The sequence below is a fragment of the Platichthys flesus genome, chromosome 7 (assembly GCF_949316205.1).
Source record: "Platichthys flesus chromosome 7, fPlaFle2.1, whole genome shotgun sequence".
NCBI lineage: Eukaryota > Metazoa > Chordata > Actinopteri > Pleuronectiformes > Pleuronectidae > Platichthys > Platichthys flesus.
Window position 1 is genome coordinate 25,414,041 of NC_084951.1, and position 19,916 is coordinate 25,433,956.

General features: G+C 43.8%; 1 protein-coding gene across 1 annotated transcript; it reads right to left on the minus strand.

The window, feature by feature from the left end:
- Positions 1-13,246: 13,246 nt before the first annotated feature.
- LOC133957168 (N-acetyltransferase family 8 member 3) lies at positions 13,247-14,735 on the minus strand. The gene is made up of 2 exons (XM_062392629.1): positions 14,658-14,735; positions 13,247-14,112 (listed from the first exon to the last, which is right to left on the minus strand). The coding sequence occupies exons 1-2, from the start codon at positions 14,674-14,676 to the stop codon at positions 13,358-13,360; spliced, it is 774 nt and encodes a 257-aa protein (XP_062248613.1). The 5' UTR covers positions 14,677-14,735; the 3' UTR covers positions 13,247-13,357.
- Between the last annotated feature and the right edge of the window lie 5,181 nt (positions 14,736-19,916).

Genomic DNA, 19,916 nt, shown 5'->3' on the forward strand with positions numbered 1-19,916 from the left:
TCGGTTCTTTTGTCTCATTCCAGGATCTCATTCAAAGCTGATGGAGACAAAATGAAACTCCTGTGAGAGAAAAACTGAGGCAGTTTCCTCCTGAAACTCCACAAACCTCAGTTTTCATGTTCAGTCTCTGTCTTTGCAGCTTTTCTGCACTAAAACAGCTTCATCACAGAGAAATGAGCAAAGTCAACCTGAGGAAATGAAGCAGGCTGAGTCAGAATCAATCAATCAATCAAATTTTATTTGTATAGCCCATATTCACAAATTACAATTCGTCTCATAGGGCTTTAACAGGGTGTGACATCCTCTGTCCTTACTCCTCAGCAAGAGTAAGGAAAAACTACTAAAAACCCTTTTAACAGGATAAAACTACATAGAAACCTCAGAGAGCCACATGTGAGGGATCCTTCTCCCAGGACGGACAGAAGTGCAATAGATGCCACGTGTAGGAAAACACCATCAAGATTAAAGTTTTTAGCAGCATTGATAAAGGTAAACATCCCGAAGGATAACCCCAACATGGCATGCCAAGCAGTCCCGCTGCAATCGCAGTCCATGGTCAGCAACCAGCAGGACCACGATCCACCATCCAGACCAGACGCCACTCCAGTCCTCAGTCACCATCCACCGCCGCCCACCAGGACCCACCACGAGCCACAAGCGCGGTCCTGGTCCACCGCCCGTACCCAATGCCAACGCGACACAGGGTCCGCCACCAGAACCACGATCAGCCCACATTACACAGAATCCGCCACACTGGATCCACCGCCGCGACCCGTGATGCGCAATCCAAAAACTGCAGTCCATGGTACGGCCACAGGGGCCCTGGATCTCAGAGAGAGCCACATGTGAGGGATCCCTCTCCCAGGACGGACAGAAGTGCAATAGATGCCACGTGCAGGAGAACATCATCAATAATCAAAGTCTCTAGCAGCATTGATGAAGCACAGTCCATGCTCAGCAACCATCTAGACCATGATCCACCATCCAGACCAGACGCCACTTCAGTCCTCAGTCACCGTCCACCGCCGCCCACCAGGAGGACCCATCACAAGCCACCACTGCGGTCCTGGTCCACCGCCCGTGCCCAATGCCAACGCGACACAGGGTCCGCCACCAGCACCACGATCAGCCCACATGACTCAGAATCCGCCACACTGGATCCAACACCGCGACCCCCGGTGCGCGATCCACAAACCGTAATCCATGGTGCGGCCACAGAGGCCCTGGATCTGCGGGTGATAAAGCAAAGGGATTCCGGGGAAGGGGGATAGGGATGGAGAAGAGGAAGGAGAAGCTGGAAAGAGAAGCTCCGTGTGTCATGTGTCATAAAATAGAACAAGTAACGTTCTGGCGCACTAATTAGCTCTAACTATAAGCTTTATCAAAAAGAAAGGTTTTGAGCCTACTTTTAAACGAACAGATGGTGACTGCCTCCCGAACTGAAAGTGGTAGATTATTCCACAGCCGAGGGGCTTGATGGCTAAAAGCTCTGGCTCCTCCTCTACTTTTAGAGAATTTAGGGACGACAAGTAGGCTTGAATTCTGGGAGCGGAGTGCTCTAGTGGGTTTATAAGGTATTAACAGCTCTTTAAGGTATAAAGGCGCTATATTATTAAGGGCCTTGAAGGTGAGGAGGAGAATTTTAAATTCTATTCTAGATTTAACTGGAAGCCAGTGTAGCGATGCTAATATTGGAGAAATGTGCTCTCTTCTCTTTGTTCTCGTCAGGACACGTGCTGCAGCATTTTGGACAAGCTGTAGAGTCTTTAACGACTTCCTGCTGGAGCCTGATAATAATGAATTACAATAGTCCAGTCTCGATGTAACAAAGGCGTGGACTAGTTTTTCTGCATCTTTTTGTGAAAGGACATGTCTAATTTTTGAAATATTACGCAAGTGGAAAAAAGCGGTCCTAGAAATTTGTTTTAAGTGACTATTAAAGGATAAATCAGGATCGAAGATCACTCCCAAGTTCCTGACTGTTTCATTTGAAGCAAGGGCAATGTCGTCTAGCGCAGCTATATCATTAGATAATGCATCTCTAAGGTGTTTGGGGCCAAGTATTATAACCTCTGTTTTGTCTGAGTTTAATAAGAGAAAATTGCGGGTCATCCAGGTTTTTATGTCCTTGAGACATGTTCGAAGTTTAGTTAATTGATTACTTTGTTCAGGTTTTATTGACAAATATAACTGGGTGTCATCCGCATAGCAGTGGAAATTTACCGAGTGTGTCCTGATAATGTTTCCTAGTGGAAGCATATATAATGAGAATAAAATTGGGCCGAGCACAGAGCCCTGTGGAACACCATGATTAACTTTGGTGCGCACAGATGACTCATCATTAATTTGCACAAATTGGGAGCGATCAGAAAAATACGATTTAAACCAGTTAAGGGCGGTTCCATTAATGTTAATTAACTGTTTTAGTCTTTGTAATAAAATTTGATGGTCAATTGTGTCGAATGCTGCACTGAGATCTAACAGAACGAGGACAGACACAAGTCCCTGATCTGAGGCTATTAAAAGGTCATTAGTGACTTTTGCCAAGGCTGTCTCTGTACTGTGATTGGCTCTAAACCCCGATTGAAAGTCTTCATATATATTATTTTCCTGGAGAAACTCACACAGCTGATTGGCTACCACTTTTTCTAAGATTTTAGAAATGAAGGAGAGGTTAGATATTGGTCTGTAATTGGCTAAAACCTCTGGGTCTAGGGTGGGTTTTTTGAGTAGGGGTTTGATGACAGCTATTTTAAAAGACTGTGGTACATAACCTGATGATAATGACAGATTGATAATGTTAAGTAACGAACTATCAATTAGGGGCAGAATGTCTTTAAGTAAGTTGGTAGGAATGGGATCTAAGATACAGGTTGTTGGTTTAGAACCTGAGATTAATTTGGTAAACTGATCACGGGTGATCAGAGAGAAGCTGTCTAAGTAATGGGTAGGATTCTCAGCCGTTTCTGAGATCTCTGTTGTTGGGAGGGTATTAGTGCCAATTGAGGGCAGGAGATGGTTGATTTTATTTCTAATAGTTTGAATTTTATCATTAAAAAAGGTCATAAAGATATTGCTATTTAGGGATGGAGGAATACTGGGTTCGGTGGAGGTGTGACTCTCTGTCAGCCTGGCTACAGTGCAGAAGAGAAACCTGGGGTTATTTTTATTCTCTTCTATTAATTTTGAATAGTAGGCGGCTCTTACTTTGTGGAGAGCCTTTTTATATTCTTTAACACTATTCTTCCAGTCTATGAGGTTTTCAACATTGTTGCTGGAGCGCCACTTCCTTTCTAGTTTTCTTGATAATTGTTTTAACTCATTTGTCTGGGAATTATACCACGGAGCTAATTTACTATGTTTGACATTTTTCTTTTTTAGAGGCGCTATTGAGAAGCTTCCTTTAAATCCAAACTTCCAACCTGCTGTTATCGTACCACGATTTTATCTAATTCTAGTTTTTAAAGTGTGGTCACGATTACATTTCTGTCACATGTTGTGTTTTTATACCTTTAGTCTTTCATAATTGTGTTTTAATGTATTTTTCATCTGTGAAGCACTTTGTAAGTTGGTTTTTAGGTGGTGGAGGGTTCAGGTTAGCAAAGTCCGCTCATGTCCATCCTCGAGTGATGACGAGCCACACTCAACTCTCACTCTCACAAACATACTAAAAATATTTGCATTTTGAGTATGTGTTTTTTCATGTCGGTACAGTAGAATGTTTATGCAGCACGAGGAAAGTTGCAGAAAAAAGATTTTAGTCTCCAGGAAAGGTTCAAACCACAGAGGCTAAAAGACAAGGTCCCAAAATAAAGCTTGAGCTTGAACGCTAGAACTCTAAAATGGAAACAACGCTGAAGATTAAATACACGACTAAATCCACAGAAATTTAAAAGACACACTGCTGAATGAACAAATGTGAGTATAATGATGAAGGCGGATGTGTAATCGTCTTCGGTGAAGTAGAAAGAATCAGAGTTCATGACTTTATAGAACCTTTATGCTCTTGGCCTTTACTCTCAAAGGTAAGAATTTCACTTTTCTCCTCCTTCTCAATTAGCTCCTTTCATCTGCTTCCCGAGGTTTTTTACGGTTTTACACTGCAGCTCGTGATGGATTCAAACTTTCCCAAACCTCCGTTCAGGTTCCACAAAGTCCCGTTAAACTGCGGAATCTTCCCGCTCAGTGTTTGACAGAAGATGAATGAGAACGTGATCAATTATCAGGGGCCACATTTGTTTTACTCAGTCGTTTTCTGTAAAGACGAGGACGTCACAACAATGAGGTCCCTGAACTGGGACGGTTCATTCATAACAGCGACAGCTCTCCCTCGGGGGAACTGACGAGGGTACCGCCCATGTGACCGTTAAAAGGAGTTTGGAACCGTTTGGAATTGGGTCGATACGTTTTTTCTTTCACCTGGTTATCGGGTTGGCTGCATTTGAAATTGTGCGACTACACAAATGCTGTGTTTTTAGTTAAGAAATAAAGGGCCATAGCATTTTCCTGCTGAAGGTGCAGGAAACAGCAGAGAAAAGGATCTGAACTCTATCATCTTGGGAATCAGGGTTGAGACTCCATGATGAAGGGTCATTCAGCGAGAACCAATAACACATTCATCAGATTATTATTATTATTATAATAATCGAGGACATGAGTAGGATTTGACTTGAACGGTGCAGATGATGATGTGGCTTCACTGTGGAGGCGAGTGGCTCGGCTCTCAGCCATTAAGCGACGCTGCGACTCCACAGCGGAGATAACAAGAAAAGCTCTCAGGGGTTTAACCAGATGTGTGGGGCTGTGATAACCTCACGTGGACATTCATACATTCCACGCAGCTCATCATCAGTAATAGAATCTTTGGTGAGAGGGATTAAACCATTTAAGGAAGTGCAGGTCTGATTTGGTTCTTTATTACTGAGGAAAAACTCTGTCATATAGAAGTGTTTCCAGGTGCTTTGCTGCAGTTTTTCCTCTTTCTCAGGTTGAATGAGCTCCAACATTTATCCCAACATGGATATTTGAAACTTTATCACGGCAACAAAGTTTTATTTTGTCAGTTCTAGATTCTATATTTGCAGAATTAATCTTAAAATATTAAACGTCTCCGCAAACATTCATCCAACAACAAGTTTTTCATTTGACGTGAGATGAACCAGACTGTGCTCTGTGATTGGTGCAAATGAGAGAGGATCTCAGAGAGGCCTAAAGAGAATGAAAACTGATCCTGGATCTGAAGTTATTCCGGATCCACTCAAACATTTTGTGGAAATTGGTTCTGTAGGTTTCTATAGTGGCCACTAAATCTGGATTTTTCATTTTGATCTCTACCAAATTGCACAAACTCATAAATGTCAGTCCCCTGAACAGCTTTTATTTCATTAAAAACCATGAATCATTCTCTGGGAAATCAAAGAAAAGAGAAAACAAACAAACACTTCCTCCTTAGTGGACGTAATTAAATAAACATAAACTCTACACCTGCTAAACCCTGTCACTGCTCTGATGTTAGCATTTAGCTGAGAGCGGCTCAGTGTTAAGCACTGAACTTCATCTGCAGACTTTTTAATCTTCATAACTGTTGATCCTCTGGGATCAGACTCTGCCAGATATATATTTGTATCGTGTTGTTCTTATTGAATCAACCAAAGGTTTAGTTTGAATTTAAAAAAGTAATATCGAGGATATTTTCATTTTATCAAAAACAGCCTGATCAAACTAATCCTCATTAAAGAACTGAAGAACAGCACGATGTGCTTCTGGAGGTGGTGCAGCAGCTTCTGCACAGATCATCACTCTGACACACAGAATGGAAGAAATTCAAGATGCAAGCGTGGCCCGGACTCTGCAGTTTGTGTGTCCGACCCAGAGGACATGATGTGAGTGATGATGCCCCTCGGATGGGGGGGGGGGGGGTTCTGGTCCCATCAGCTCTTTCTATAGTCATGACTCAGGTGATGAGAGCAGAGTTACAGCTCAGGGACCCTGCTGTGTCGGGGCACTCTGCAAGAGAGGGAAACTTTCTGGCAACTTGGCAGGAAACAAACAATGTCCAGCAACAATAAGGTCTCCAGGACCGGGAGCGGTGGGATGTCTTTATTCAGAAGACCACTGCTTCACACACCAGGAGATCCCACTGCTCAGCACAGAGTTAGTTAACATCCACTGGTCTGGACGCCTCTGCAGCTGCTGGGAAACACTCTTCTGAGTTTTGGGTAATAATCCTGTGCGTCCACGATGAGGTGTAGCTGGGTGGAGGGACGGGTGGAGAGAGGACTAGCTGCTGTGCTATCGTCCTCTGTCCCATCCAGGATTCCCTCACTTGCAGACTCCAGCGTTTCATTTCTATGAACTCATCATATTTATTTTGTCTTTAAACCAAGCAAAGCACTTGATCCGAGCGCTGCAGGAAACATGGAGGCGAGTGTTTCACGAGGGCGGCGCTGACCCGTGGATGAATGGGACCATGTACCCTCGTGCCATCAGGAATAATAATCAAGCCCTTTGTGCGGTTGTGTCATTTAATTGTCTCTTAATTGCTCATAGGCCTCCGAGTGGGGGTGGTAATCTCTGTCGGTTTGGATAGAGAACAATCTGTTTCTTCATAAGCACACTCCAGTCTCCCAAGATCCATCACTGTCTATTGTTGTTATTACTTTTGGCTTTTAAAAACTCATTTAGAAATCAGATAATTAAAAATACAACTAAAGAGAGAGAGAGAGAGAGAGAGAGAGAGAGAGAGAGAGAGAGAGAGAGAGAGAGAGAGAGAGAGGGAGAGAGGAAGAGAGAGAGACCATAGGCCACTAGCCAGAGAAAAGCATAATCCATCTATCTATCTCTCTCTTTACATCTCTCTCTATCTATGTTTGTCTCTCTCTATCATCCATCCATCCATCTCCCATCTATCTATCAATCTATCAATCTATCTATCTATCTATCTATCTATCTATCTATCTATCTATCTATCTATCTATCTATCTATCTATCTATCTATCTATCTATCTATCTATCTATCTATCTATCTATCTATCTATCTATATCTATCTATCTATCTATCTATCTATCTATCTATCTATCTATCGATCTATCTATATCTATCTATCCATTCTTCCAAATAAGTGGATCATGCACATAAATAAGAGGAATCACTGCTAATAAACTAAACACAATGCACGTGCTGCTAGTATTTAAACACAACTATAAAAAACAATGCTCTACTTGTTATGAGGGGGTGTTACAGCAAAAAACAAAAGATTTTTAAACTCATTACGGTAAATTGAAGCTGTAATTACAATAATATTGTTGAAAATTAGTTGCATATAAACTTAGTTTCTAGGAGACGGGTCATCAAACCTTCAGCCCCTTAATGCCACTGTCCACTTAATAAAAGAATCCTCCATCAAGCTCCTGGGAATATCCAATATTATATAATAATAATAATCGATATCTGCATTAACTACGTCTTGCCTTTGCTTATTATAGTAATGATTGATCCACTTTTGCAGGTTCTCTAATATAAACTGTACAATAGGTATTTATCCAGTTATAGTTTTTACACCGTGGAGCCTGTTTTCTCTGAGCGGGTTTCATCTGTGTTTCAGATGAAAACAATCGGCCGACAGCTTGAGAGGGCTGTCGTGAATATCTATATGAATATCACACCGGCTTTTCAACTCATCCAAACACTAAACACCCACGAGAACAAGCTTCAGAAGCAAGTTCTTCCTGTGTTTGGTTCCATTAAACCTCCTGTTAGGCTTCTAAAGGGGCAGTTTGATGCAGAGTCTCTCAACCTCACCTTGTTTATCTTTTAACAAACAGGCACCAGATGTGGGATTTAAATTATCTAAAACGAGAACAGGAGGTGAGGTCGCAGCCTCTGAGACAAACCGTGGAGGGGATGGAGAGACGTGTGTGGTCGCAGCAGCAGAAGCGGCCGTGCCTCCTCCAGGAGAAATCAAAAGTCCGTTATCAGGCCTTTGCCTCCTGCTGGGAGGAGCACAGATCCCAGCGCCCCGGGCCTTTATCCTCTCCTCCCTCCAACGCCGCTCCAGAGATCCTCGGTGCAGCTTAATCCACGACTCGTTGAACGTACGTGATAAAGCGCCATCTTCCAACTTCCTCGTGGAATAGATTCAGACGTCTTTAGTTAATACAGAGATCAATCAGAGCTAGATTATTAACAGCGTCTATAACGGCCATTTGTAACGGATACTGGTTTCACCCCCTTTCCCTCAATATGTGTGGAAAGTCAGAGATATGATGGAATTGTGCCGCATATCATTAGAGTTTAATGATTTCTGAAATATAGCGGAGCCGGACTTATGCTTATCTGATGAAGTTAATTATAGGAACTGAGTTAAAGGTATGAGGGGCGGAGGTAAGAAGGAGTAGATTCAGATGTTCTCTTGGTTTTAGAGTTACAGTAAAAATACGTATCAAATAGAAGAATAGAGCTTTGAATACAATTAGTTTAAGATGAATTTAACAGGATAAAGTTTTGCATTCCCTTGATCCATTTACAGTATTTGTATTAGTATCATTCACAGTGTTTCTTGTTTCGTTATATTGCAGAATCATTATAAGCGTAGTATACGATAAGAGGAGCTTTCTTCTGAATTCAGTTTTTGTGGGAATCTCATCATAAATTGTTTTTATCGTCCCATATTTCTTCTAACTGCCACGTTGATGTTGTTGTGTCCAATTATTTCTTTAACCGAATCCCCACAGTCCTGCTCCTGCATCCTCAAAGTAGATGGGGCTCCAAATTTATTCCACAACAACTCACTGAAACTAATCCCACGTGTGTGTCCCCAGGATTCCAGAACCGATCCTGAATGATAGCGGAGCAGCGGTTATTCTGTCCTGCATGTTCCAGTGTTGTAGCTGCAGTCACCACACCTCCTGTTTGTCGTGCTTCACCTGTCTGCGCTCTAACGTCGTCCTCCAATAGAAACACAGATTCATCATCCATGCACCATGCGAGCCAATAAGTGACCAATCACTCAGAGGGAGGGAAGTGCAGATTCTGCACAATGTCGGGATCCTCACGTTGATCTGCTGCGTGTCGGTGTCAGAGCTCGGTGCGTCTCAGCCGCTCGTGATTTAACACCCACAGTAATTGGCCAGGTGTTTGTCTTCTGCCCCAAAAAAACAACACAACACAACATGCAACTTCCCGCCGCGATGCAACGAAGATGAACAGTGATGATGTGAGGAAGTGGAGAACAGTGTGTGATGATGGACGAGCCAAACCAATCCGCCTCTGGCTCTCTGACAGTGCCACACACGGGCGACTGGAATCCTGATGGTAATTAATCTCCACCAGCTCACCCAGTCAAAAAGAGCGGTAACCAGAGAGAGAGAGAGAGAGAGACACGGCCCTTAATGATGTTTAGTCGATACGCTTTTACTTTGAAGGAGTCGCCAAAGTTGGCCTTAAGTTACCTGAACTCTTTCCCCCACGACGAGCAGGACGGCTTCGATCTCGATGTGAAGCCGATTAATGAGATAACAGGAGAGAACACTCAAGGTAATCCCTGCTACACAAACACAGATGCACACACACACACACACACACACACACACCCCACACACACACACACACACACACCGTCCCGTTCTAAAAAGCAGTCGACAAAGAAATGTTTTCGAATTGGATTTCTTGAGCTGATGAGAGTCGGGCCTTTTTCATTGATTGCACACTTTATCTCAGAATGGAAAAACCTCAAGTCCAATAAACACAGATGGATGAAACCCCCCCCCCCCCCCCATAGGATTTGTTATCAAATGTTAACAAAAAAGACAGAAAACTTGGAGTAAAAGTATGAAGTTCTCTCGTCGCTCTCGTTCCGCATGTTAATAAACTCTGACCTGAAAATGTGTTACCCTCATTCCCACGACTGGAAAGTGTTCATGTGTCGTTGTTGTGCAACTTTCAATCAAAGGAGATTCAATGTGTTTCCTGCAAAGCGATGATTTAAAATAAATTCCAGACATGAACCCGAAGGGCACTTAGTAGAGAGCATTTTCCTCCAAGGCCGACGCTCCCCTTAAAAACCACATTACACAATAAGGAGTGGATGTGAGAACACAACAGGAGACGCAACAGATTCAAAACTGAACAAAGAAAAGAAAACAACACAGACAAAAATGTCCACTTTAGAAAGACGACAGGATCCTGGAGCCTTTTGGTGATAAGGCACAAGGTCGATCTCTGTCCCATGCTGCCTCCACAACGCTCCAGTGATTCTTCTTCTTCTGTCATTCTGTCTGTATGAATTCCAAACTCAGGACAAAGTCCGGACGCAATCATGAAGAAGTTTCCTGGAGTTCATGACTGAAAATTACTCTAAATTCACTAGATCCAGACTTCTATGTGAATCTGCACCTAATTACACACACTCATGAATATTCGTCACATAAACGAGTCGTTTTTTTTTCATCAAGATGCACGAATTATTCTAAAATAAAAATAAAAATTGCAAAATGTCCTTTATCAGTATATCAATTAAATGAATAACCCAAGTTTAATCCAGTTTCGTGGTAATCTGTCATAATCCTGTTGACTAACAAACAAACATGTTAACCTCCGTGGTAAATATAAAATACACGTTTACTTTCCGGTGTGAAAGTATTTATTAGGACACAAAGCACCTGAAGTTATCACAAAGCATTAAGTGGAGGTTTAAAGGGTTTCAGGAGATCACACATCTCTGTGTGTAGCGTCCCAGAGCCGCCTGAGAGGGGGGGATGATGAAAACCTGCAGAGTCTGGGGTCGGTTCCATTAGGACATGTTGGACGGGTCTTCAGGCCACGTGGGAGGGGGGCGACTGGGAAAGACTCCTGTGATGTCAACTTGAGAGTCCTCACGTCACTGGGACAAGTCAAGACGGCAGCTGTCAAGTCTGTTTTGAATTCCTGCTCGAGACAAACATGTTCCTGCTGCACTGAACTGAGCAGATTGAAGCAGTGACTCAGCAGCTTGTGCAGCGGTCGATGGAGATGTCTGAATGCTAGAAGATTAAAATCCAGATGAGCTGCACGCACTCAAAGCTGCCAGACGTGCATCTGAACACTGACTGTGCAGGAGCAGGTGAGTTCTCAGGCAAACATCCTGTGCATGTCTGGAACCTCTTGAGGGTTTGGGGGTGTGCGGTGGTCTGGAGTTAATCCCATCTGAGATCCCATTCACTATCACATTTGAAATGAACCTAATCCCAAGCTGCATGTCCTTGGACGGTGGGAGGAAGCTGGAGAAACATGCAAACTGCAAATAGGAAGAACCGGGACTCAAACCTGCAACCTTCTGGCTGTGTCTGTCTGTCACTCTTATATCTCTAGAACTCTTCATCCGAACACTCGTTATGAATGATTCTGGTGCGATTTGGACACATTATTTTGAATTTGAATAAACTTTTGAATAAACATGGGACCGGTGCTTTGCAGCAGCGGCTGAGACTCATCAGTCGTTCACCACAGCTGCAACAACAACCGATTCTCCAGTTCGGGTTTAATTTACAAACCGGCCTCAACAAACAATCTGATAATCATAATGTCTCACTGAATGAGAAATAATGATTATCATAAAACATCATAAAGTGGATGTTTTTATTGATTACATTTGATTTGCAGCTCGAAAATCCAGCATTTTACTGCAGCTTCTTTAGCTACTGGCTAGTTGGAAGGTATCATGATTATTTCAAGCAATGTTTCAAGCAGTGAATGAGCTCTCAGCGGCTCCTTCACTGCCGGTCACTCTAACAGGTTGAGAGAGGAAACTGCCTCCAGCTTCAGCTCAGTCCAGACAAACAGCCCGATTAGAGCGGGAGCTGCTCGTGTAACGTTCAAGCAGCCAAATGAAATCTACTTGCACTCGATGTTGTGAGGAAATAAAAAGCGTCTAAGTGGCTGAACGCCTCCTAAGTTGAAAACTGCAGCCGCAGCAATTCAGACTTTTCTGTGAGAGTGTTTGCAAAGCTTTTTTTTCTCCATTTAACTTCCCCTCAAATCGTCAAACTGCCTCGATTGTGTCCGGCGAGTGTGTGAGAGGAATCACAATCGAGCCGTGAATCACAATCTGGTGATTGTGAGAGGACGACAACAGGTTGAGCAGAATTGAGGCTCATCTCCCTCTGGCTGGTTCGGCACCTGCCTGCTGGCCACCGGCCTAATTTCCCTCTGACAGCCTCAGCAGGAGTGATTGATACCTGGAGGCCTCTGACACTGTGTGTGTGTGTCTGTGTGTGTCTATCCATACATCACTCTCTCTTGAAACCCATTCCTGTCACTACACACACTTACACTGTCCGTGGGCACACACACACTCTTCAGAGATAATCCTCGACTGTGCGGCGCTGATAATATTCTGGAAAGCTTAATCACCTCCGGGGGATTTCTGAGGCAATAAAGGTAAAATCTGTAAATCTACGTTGTTTAGCTGATGCTGCACAAAGGTTGTTGGTTTTGTTGAGGACGTAAACTCCTGGCATCCGGCGGGGGAGTTGACAGGAAGCTCCTTGTTGTACATTATTTCATGAACGCTCGCCATCACGCAGCGACCAGGGATTCCTACGCCCGGCTCTTAAGCTGCCTCTCTATTGTTTGGTGTCGATAATCTCGGTATTCGCCTTGTGTGTGATGACCCGAGTGCCACTGAACTCTATCCTCTGTTTATGCCACACACACACACACACACACACACTGCCAAACACACACACACACACACAGCGCTCTTAAAGCTCCAAAGAATTCTAAGCCCCCCCCAGTGTCCTCATACTATGGCATTTTTCATCGGTATTTTAAGCAAAGCGTTGTGAGGTCTTAGAAGTCGGCTGGCATTAGAGGGATTCCACTTCTCTGTGGAAAGAAGCTTATCAAGAAAAGTTCTCCTGATTCCAAACCGGCTGAGTTTCTCTCCTCCCTCACCTTCAGCCTGATTCTCCACTGAGCTCGATAACTTCAAAATGACGAATTCAATACAAATTCAAATTGATATTCATCGCAAATAGAAAAATAATAATAACGCTCGGACGCTAACGGGGGAAGTTGAGTAATCCCGTTGTTCTCTGTGGTTGTGGGCGGCGGCGCGTCGGGGGTGCAGGTGTATGCATAATACATCAAAGCAAGAGGAAAAACAAGGAAACTGGCATTATTAATGCTGCTTTGTGGAAAAAAAACATGGAATTTAATGTTTCAAACTAGCATGAGAGCAAGCCAGAGGGACGGGGGGGGGGGGGGGGGGGGGGGGTATGACTCAGCAGAGAGAAGCCAACGAGACAGGAAGCATAAATTAACTGACATATTCTTATTGTGCTGTACATGTGAGGTTGAATCAGGTGCTGAGGTTCAAGTCTAAATGAACTTCTCCATCCGCATCACGTTGATTCGGGCCAGTTTGGAGAACCAGCGATTAGCGTGCGTGTTGCCGTGCGAGGCCGTTTGAACGAAGCCGACTTTCTGGCACAGGGCGATGGCGGCGGTCTGCGGCGAGCTGACGTCCAGGACGAGGCGGGCGTGGCCTCGCTCTTTGCAGAAGTCCAGGGCCTTCTGCATCAGCTGCGAGCCCACGGTGCTGCGGCGATGTGGGAAAGCCACGACCACGTGGGACAGCTCGCCGTGGCTCCCGTCCCCTCCGGCGTCCTGGTCGGGCTCCGACCCCCCGCCCGCCACTCCTCCGTTCCTGTCATCAAACCTGGCGCTCTCCTCCTCCGCCCTCTTCCCCGTCACCGCCGCCATCCCCACCACCTTCGCCTGGCCGCCTACGTCCGCCTCCGCCACCCAGAACCCGTTATCCGGGTTGTCCAGGTAGTGGGCCTGAATGTCGGCCATGTCTGTGCTCAGCCGCCTCGCCATGTAGCCCTCGCAGATCTCGTGGCAGCAGTAGTAGATGAGGCCGGCCCAGGCGCCGCCGAAGAGCAACGCCTGGAAGTAGGAGCTGCCGCCGAGCACGTAGCCGGCCACGGAGATGCTCAGGGCGACGCCCACGTGGTCCGGGTGGCTCAGGGCCTTGAAGAACGCCGGGTACACGTGTTCGAGGATCCCGTCACGGAACAGCGACGAGACCACGAGTTGATCTGAAGGCCTGTACTCCCTGATGGAGAACTGAGCTGTATGGTGGAGGGAGAGAAGGGGGGGGGGGGGAGAAGGGAGCTCAGTGAGACTAATCTGCCTGTTGTTGCAACGAGAAATTCCTGCTGGATTTCACAACAGGCTCAACGGGCTCATGTAATTCGTGGAAGAAAAAAAAGCGAATCAATACACCTCTTTACCCTTTTTCATTTTTAAATTCTCCCCATTCCTCATGAATATAAAAAACACCTGGCATTTAAAACATGACACCCCCCCGAGGTGAGGACTGCAATCAAAATAATTATGCCGTTATTGTTTTTTTTCATTAAGGTTTCTTTGTGAGTCTTTGTGAGACGCAGAATAATCAGGTTTTCAAAAGTGCTAATGAGAATAAAAGACATCAAAGGAAGGTGAATCAAAGGATAAAGATCTCGAGCTTTAGCGTATTGGTCACAGAGGCGAGTTAGCGCTGCCACTCATTCACACCCGAGCTCTGTCTTATTAGTGCTGTTGTTTGTAATCAAGTCCACTCGGAAAGAAACAGGTAACAAAAAGATAAAGATGAATGTAATCAGGAACTTACCGTTACTTTTCTGGGCCATGCCGACTCTGTTCCACTCGTCTGGCTCTGGCTCTGAAAGGGCTTCACACTGCTGCTCCCCCTGAACTTAACCAACAGATTGTGATAATCAGCCATTCACAAAAGGGATTGAAATAACACACACCCTCTCTCAAACACACACACACACACACACACACACACACACTGCGACAACTTGCAGAACTTAAATGACATTAAAGTCTAGCTGCTCCTCCCCCAGTCAGACTGAGATAAGGTTGACGGAGCCGTATTTTTTACGTTTGGTTGAAATTAAAGACGTTGTTGCCGTGATTATGGAACGCTGAATATTATCTAAAAAACTTAATTAGCTGACTCATCAGAGTAAAGAAGTGTATCATTGGATTCCTCAGGGAGGACGAGCACGGATCCTGAACACATTAAGTCAGAGGACCGAGCAGAATGTAAATTCAGAGCCCGTTCGAGCGCTTCGTGGATATCTCCAGTAAAATGTTATTAACCTCTTTCTGGGTGCTTCAGCTCCTTTCAGAAATGGGCTGCGGATTCTCCTCGCAGCTTTGTCCCCCCCTCCCCCCTCCCCTGATAGAAAAGTGTCATGTGGTGTCTCGTGCAATAACCCGCCGGCGACTCAGAGGTGATTCGATTCCCCCGGGCAGGTGAAGGGGCCTTTACACCTGTTTAAATCAAAAGCGCTGCCTCATGAATCTGGGAGCGCTGGAAGGTCACGACACAGGAAACCTCTCGGTTTCTGAATTCTGCAGCGAGCGGGTGAAACCTCCTCAGAGCGCTGGGGTCACATCTGATGACCACTGTGTGCAGCCCAGTCTCCTGCTGTGGTTTCTGCTGTTGTAGCAGTGGGAAACTGACGAGTTATATTCAGAAGTAACGTTTTGTTTTGTGTCTTTGACTGAATAAAGTGTAATAACTGCACAACAATGGAGAGGAAGGTGAAGAGGAAGAGCACAACCCTCCAACCAGAGCTCATCCACGGCCCAGTCTGTGGTTATTGGGCAACAGAAGCCCGTTGGTTAGGATAATGGTTTAGTTATTTCCCAAATGTAATTGTCCCAAAACAATATCATATAAGGAAACACGTCCCGCCCAAAGTTCATTCGTGAGGAGAAAAGTTTGTATATAGAACTTAAGAACAAAATGCAGGCTGCTGTGTAGGGCATAGACCTGCCTCCTCCATGTTAGCAGATGGGACATGGAACCAAATCAAAAAAGTTTAAATATATGTCAAATAAAAATGTTCAAAGATGGTTCCTGTCATTTCGGGTAGATCTGATCCCTCTGATGTTTCAGTAAGTTTGGTTTTAATTGGTTATTTAAAACAAGTGCAAGATGGCGACCCCCCCCCCCAACCCCACCCCGCCTCCGTGTTCCAGATATTTTTGCTTCATTTTGAACATCTTTATTTAAAGTCTGTCTCCCAGTGTGTGTGTCAGAGATATTACTGGATTTATGTGATGTTTTTCTACTGGTTTTTGCCCAGTGAAACTAGAATGTCACTCGGTAGAGAGCTTGTACCTTCACCTTGAGAAACCACATTTAAATTCACTAGACCTGCGTTTCTATGTGGCTCATAGACCTCAGTCCTGTAAACATGTCTGATACTTTTCATCAAGATCCATCTCCATGTGAAAATGCAAACGTTCCCTGGAAAGTTTCATGGTGATCGGCTCAGTATTAATATTGCAAACTGACAAACGCTGATGAAAACACACACCTGTACTTTCTAAAATTCAACTTGAAGTACAAACTTGTTCTTCTATCATTAATCTGAGTCTGAGCTTCACGAATGCCTCACGGTGTGAATTCCTTCAGAACAAAACACTTCTTGGCCGCGGGCAGTATTAATTTCACTTGATGAAATTGGCCGCGTGCTTCATCGCTGATTGCACATTGTCTCAAAAACAAAAAGCTCCCAAAGAAAACAGGTTCATGTTGCCGGTGGCTCAACGTGTCTTAAGTAGAGAGCTGCAGCCCACGTGCAGAATGTGCAAACACAAAAGGAAACAACAACGATACACAACTGTGATTAGGTAAATGTTTGCCATGATAAAGTGTCTTGATGGTGTTTGTCGATGTTTCATGGAGGGAATCATGGGAGTCACGGTGCATTTTAATTTCACTGTAGTGTAATGAACGCCGCTGCTTTCAGACATGCACCAAACTCTGAGGGGCTTCATGTGAGAACGCACACGTCCGAGTCAGAGCCTTCAAATGACCACTTCCCATTTAACAGGGGATTTTGTGTCTTGCATGATTCTTCTGCTGGCTGCCCGACCGCTGGTTCGTGCCAAGAAATGGTTTGGCACACGAGGCCCCGGTAAAGTGAGGAGTTGTTTTCACACGTTTTTTTGTTATGTTGTGTAAAACAATCCAGATATGATGTGTGAACTCGAGCTGTTAGATCTGCACAGAGCAGGTTAATGGTGTTTGTGTGATGATAAGTGGAACAGCTGCAGAGGTGTTAATCTGCTCTATGAAGTCAGAGATCAGCCAGAATAAAGAATACATCCAATAAAATAATGTGAAGATGGATGTGGTAAAATAAAAATGAATACGCTAAAGAATAGATCAATATAAATCAGTCATAGAAATGGGAGCAAATCAACAAGGACAAACAGAAGTGATTACATAAGAGAAATAAGGGAAAGGAATGAAATAAATAAATTACATAATATAAAATACACAAATGAAATATCCAGAACAATAGAATAATTTAGAAAATAGTAAATAATCAAATGTATGTCTTAGAGTATAATACATGTAGAAATAATTGAACAAATAATGTGAAAACAAATTAAAGTTATTCTTCTTCTTTCTTATTTCTCCAAAAATTGCACATATATTTATCTATCTGGATATTTACACATTTATTTAGCTAATCTATTACAAAAAGTTAATATTATTTATCTGATAATTCTTATAAGCTATAAAACCAAAATCTAATTTCGCTCCTGGTTTCTCAGTACTCTTACTTTGTGACCCATAATTCAAAAAGGAAACATAAAACTAAGGAGTAAATCTCTTCCTCTCATTTTGGATCCTAAACCTGGAAGTTTCTGTTCATAATGTACAGACCAACCAGAACTATCTCCTAAAAAATCACTTTTACAAACTGATCCGACAAATCTTTACCTCCTGAATCATATTTAATGGCAGCAAGTGAAGGATTTATAATTTTTTTATGGAACTGAATCACTGAAGTTCAAACTGAGCCACTGTCGTCTCTCTTGTTTTATGATTATCTGACTTTATCACAATGCCTCTGTCTTTTAAAACTGCTGTGTCACTCCCACCCGGTGCGTCCGGACAAAAGTGACGGTCTCACCTCAAAGTCAGAATCCCACGTTATTTTCACACTGAAAATAACAGAGATATAATAATAGAGACACATCTATACACATAAATGAGTTGTTAACCATGTGTGGATATAAGAGAGATGATGAACATGACACAGACAGATCCCTTCATCCTAAACCTCATGTTTAATGTGTTTATGTGCAACACTGAGGATTTTACAGTAGAATACAGTCTTTGAAAAACAATTGTTTCCTAGATCAAATGTATTCATCCTTTATAGGAGATATGACAGCATTTAGCATGGGGGTTTATAGAAACAGTGTGAGAACCTAAACCCTCCAGGATCAGGAGATGGGGAAACAAGTCGGTGAAGGGATTTGAACTCTTGTTTTCTCCTCCTATCACGTCTCTGACCTCTTGTCAGAGTTTGTTATTGGTCGGACGTCTGCAGGCAGCTCCCTCTCTCACAGGGTCACGGCCCTGACGAGTCACTGTGGTGAGTCCCTTCCTCTCAGCCACTTCCTCTCCAGGTGAGCACCGGAGCGTTTTCTGATACGAGGTCACTAAATAAAAAAAACAATTTCAAATCACAGTTGAAGAAATAAACAGTTTCATGATCTGAGGATGGTTCAAGGAGGAGGAAGGGATTCTGGAGAGAGACACAGAGACACTCAGGGCCGGCTCACTTCACCGAACCTCTGAGGACGAGTGTGACTTATAATAGTGATTATGAATTGGTCAGAAATAATAATTTAGAAAGGATTCAGCGTACTGGACCAGGCTATTGGAGACCAGACTGAATTCTGGTTCACACTTCCAGTTTCTCTGGTTGTGGTTCCTGGTCGTGAGACAAACAGTCGTCAACTTATCATTCAACGTTTTGTTTTCCACTCTGAATGTCGGCTTCAAAATCCATCTCATTATTTGAGAAATGATTTTAGCTTCAGTCGCCACAGAAGATGTTTATTTGCAGGATCTGTGTGAGATAAAGGACATCGGATAAAGCCCTGGTTGATGGATTCTAAATACATATAAAAAAACAAACCTCGGAGTAAAGGGGGTTTGTTTGCTCTTTCCCTGAATACAGATCGCAGGACAACAAAAGGCTTTTCAGCTGAACCATACAGTGGCTCCGGCTCATCCCGGCAGACGCTGAAAGTGAACTCCATCCATCTCACTTAAAACGCTGCACACCTCCATCTAGCCTCCGAGCTGCCAGGAGAGGTTCTGTGGGGATTATTCAGGGATTTAGAAGCAAGATGAAGCTTTGAATAACCACCGAGGTTCTTCTGGTTATAAAAGGAGAAGCTGCTGTTGTCTCAGGTTGATGGGGGGGGGCTGAGAAAAGACATGGGGGGGCGAAATTGAACAACTGGTTTGTGTCAGACGAGGAGAGGCAGCTCCAGGAAACTCTGATAACACAAAGGAAGCAGTTCTGATGAGAAGTAAAAGGGTAGAAGATGTTTTATTCACCCAGTCGCTGTGATGTGGTCAAACAAAGACAGAGCCGACCTTCAAACAATACGATTTTTAGAGATAAGAGTAGAATTTAAACCTTTGAAATTAAAAAGAATGGTCAAGGTGAAGCAGAAATCTTTTCAACATTCCTTCTTTAATCCTTTTTCGCTTTTCTTGGTTTAAGAGTTTCTGTGAAATCAGCACAGACACGAGTCTGCAGAATAACTGACGCATCTGAACTCTGTGGCCTCTACAGCTGGTTTGTCACAGAACTGAATCATTTATTGAAACACGTACATGTGTGTTGAATTTCAAGACAAAACGTGTGTTGCTGCTATTTTTACATATTTGGACTCGTCTTTATTTCACCTCCACTGACACACATCTCCTTCGGCTGAATCCTGAGCCTCTGTTCATCCCGTGTTCCCTCTCAACTGAAACCAAACATTGCCATTTTCATTTCACCTCCATTTCCAGTGTTAATGCGATGGA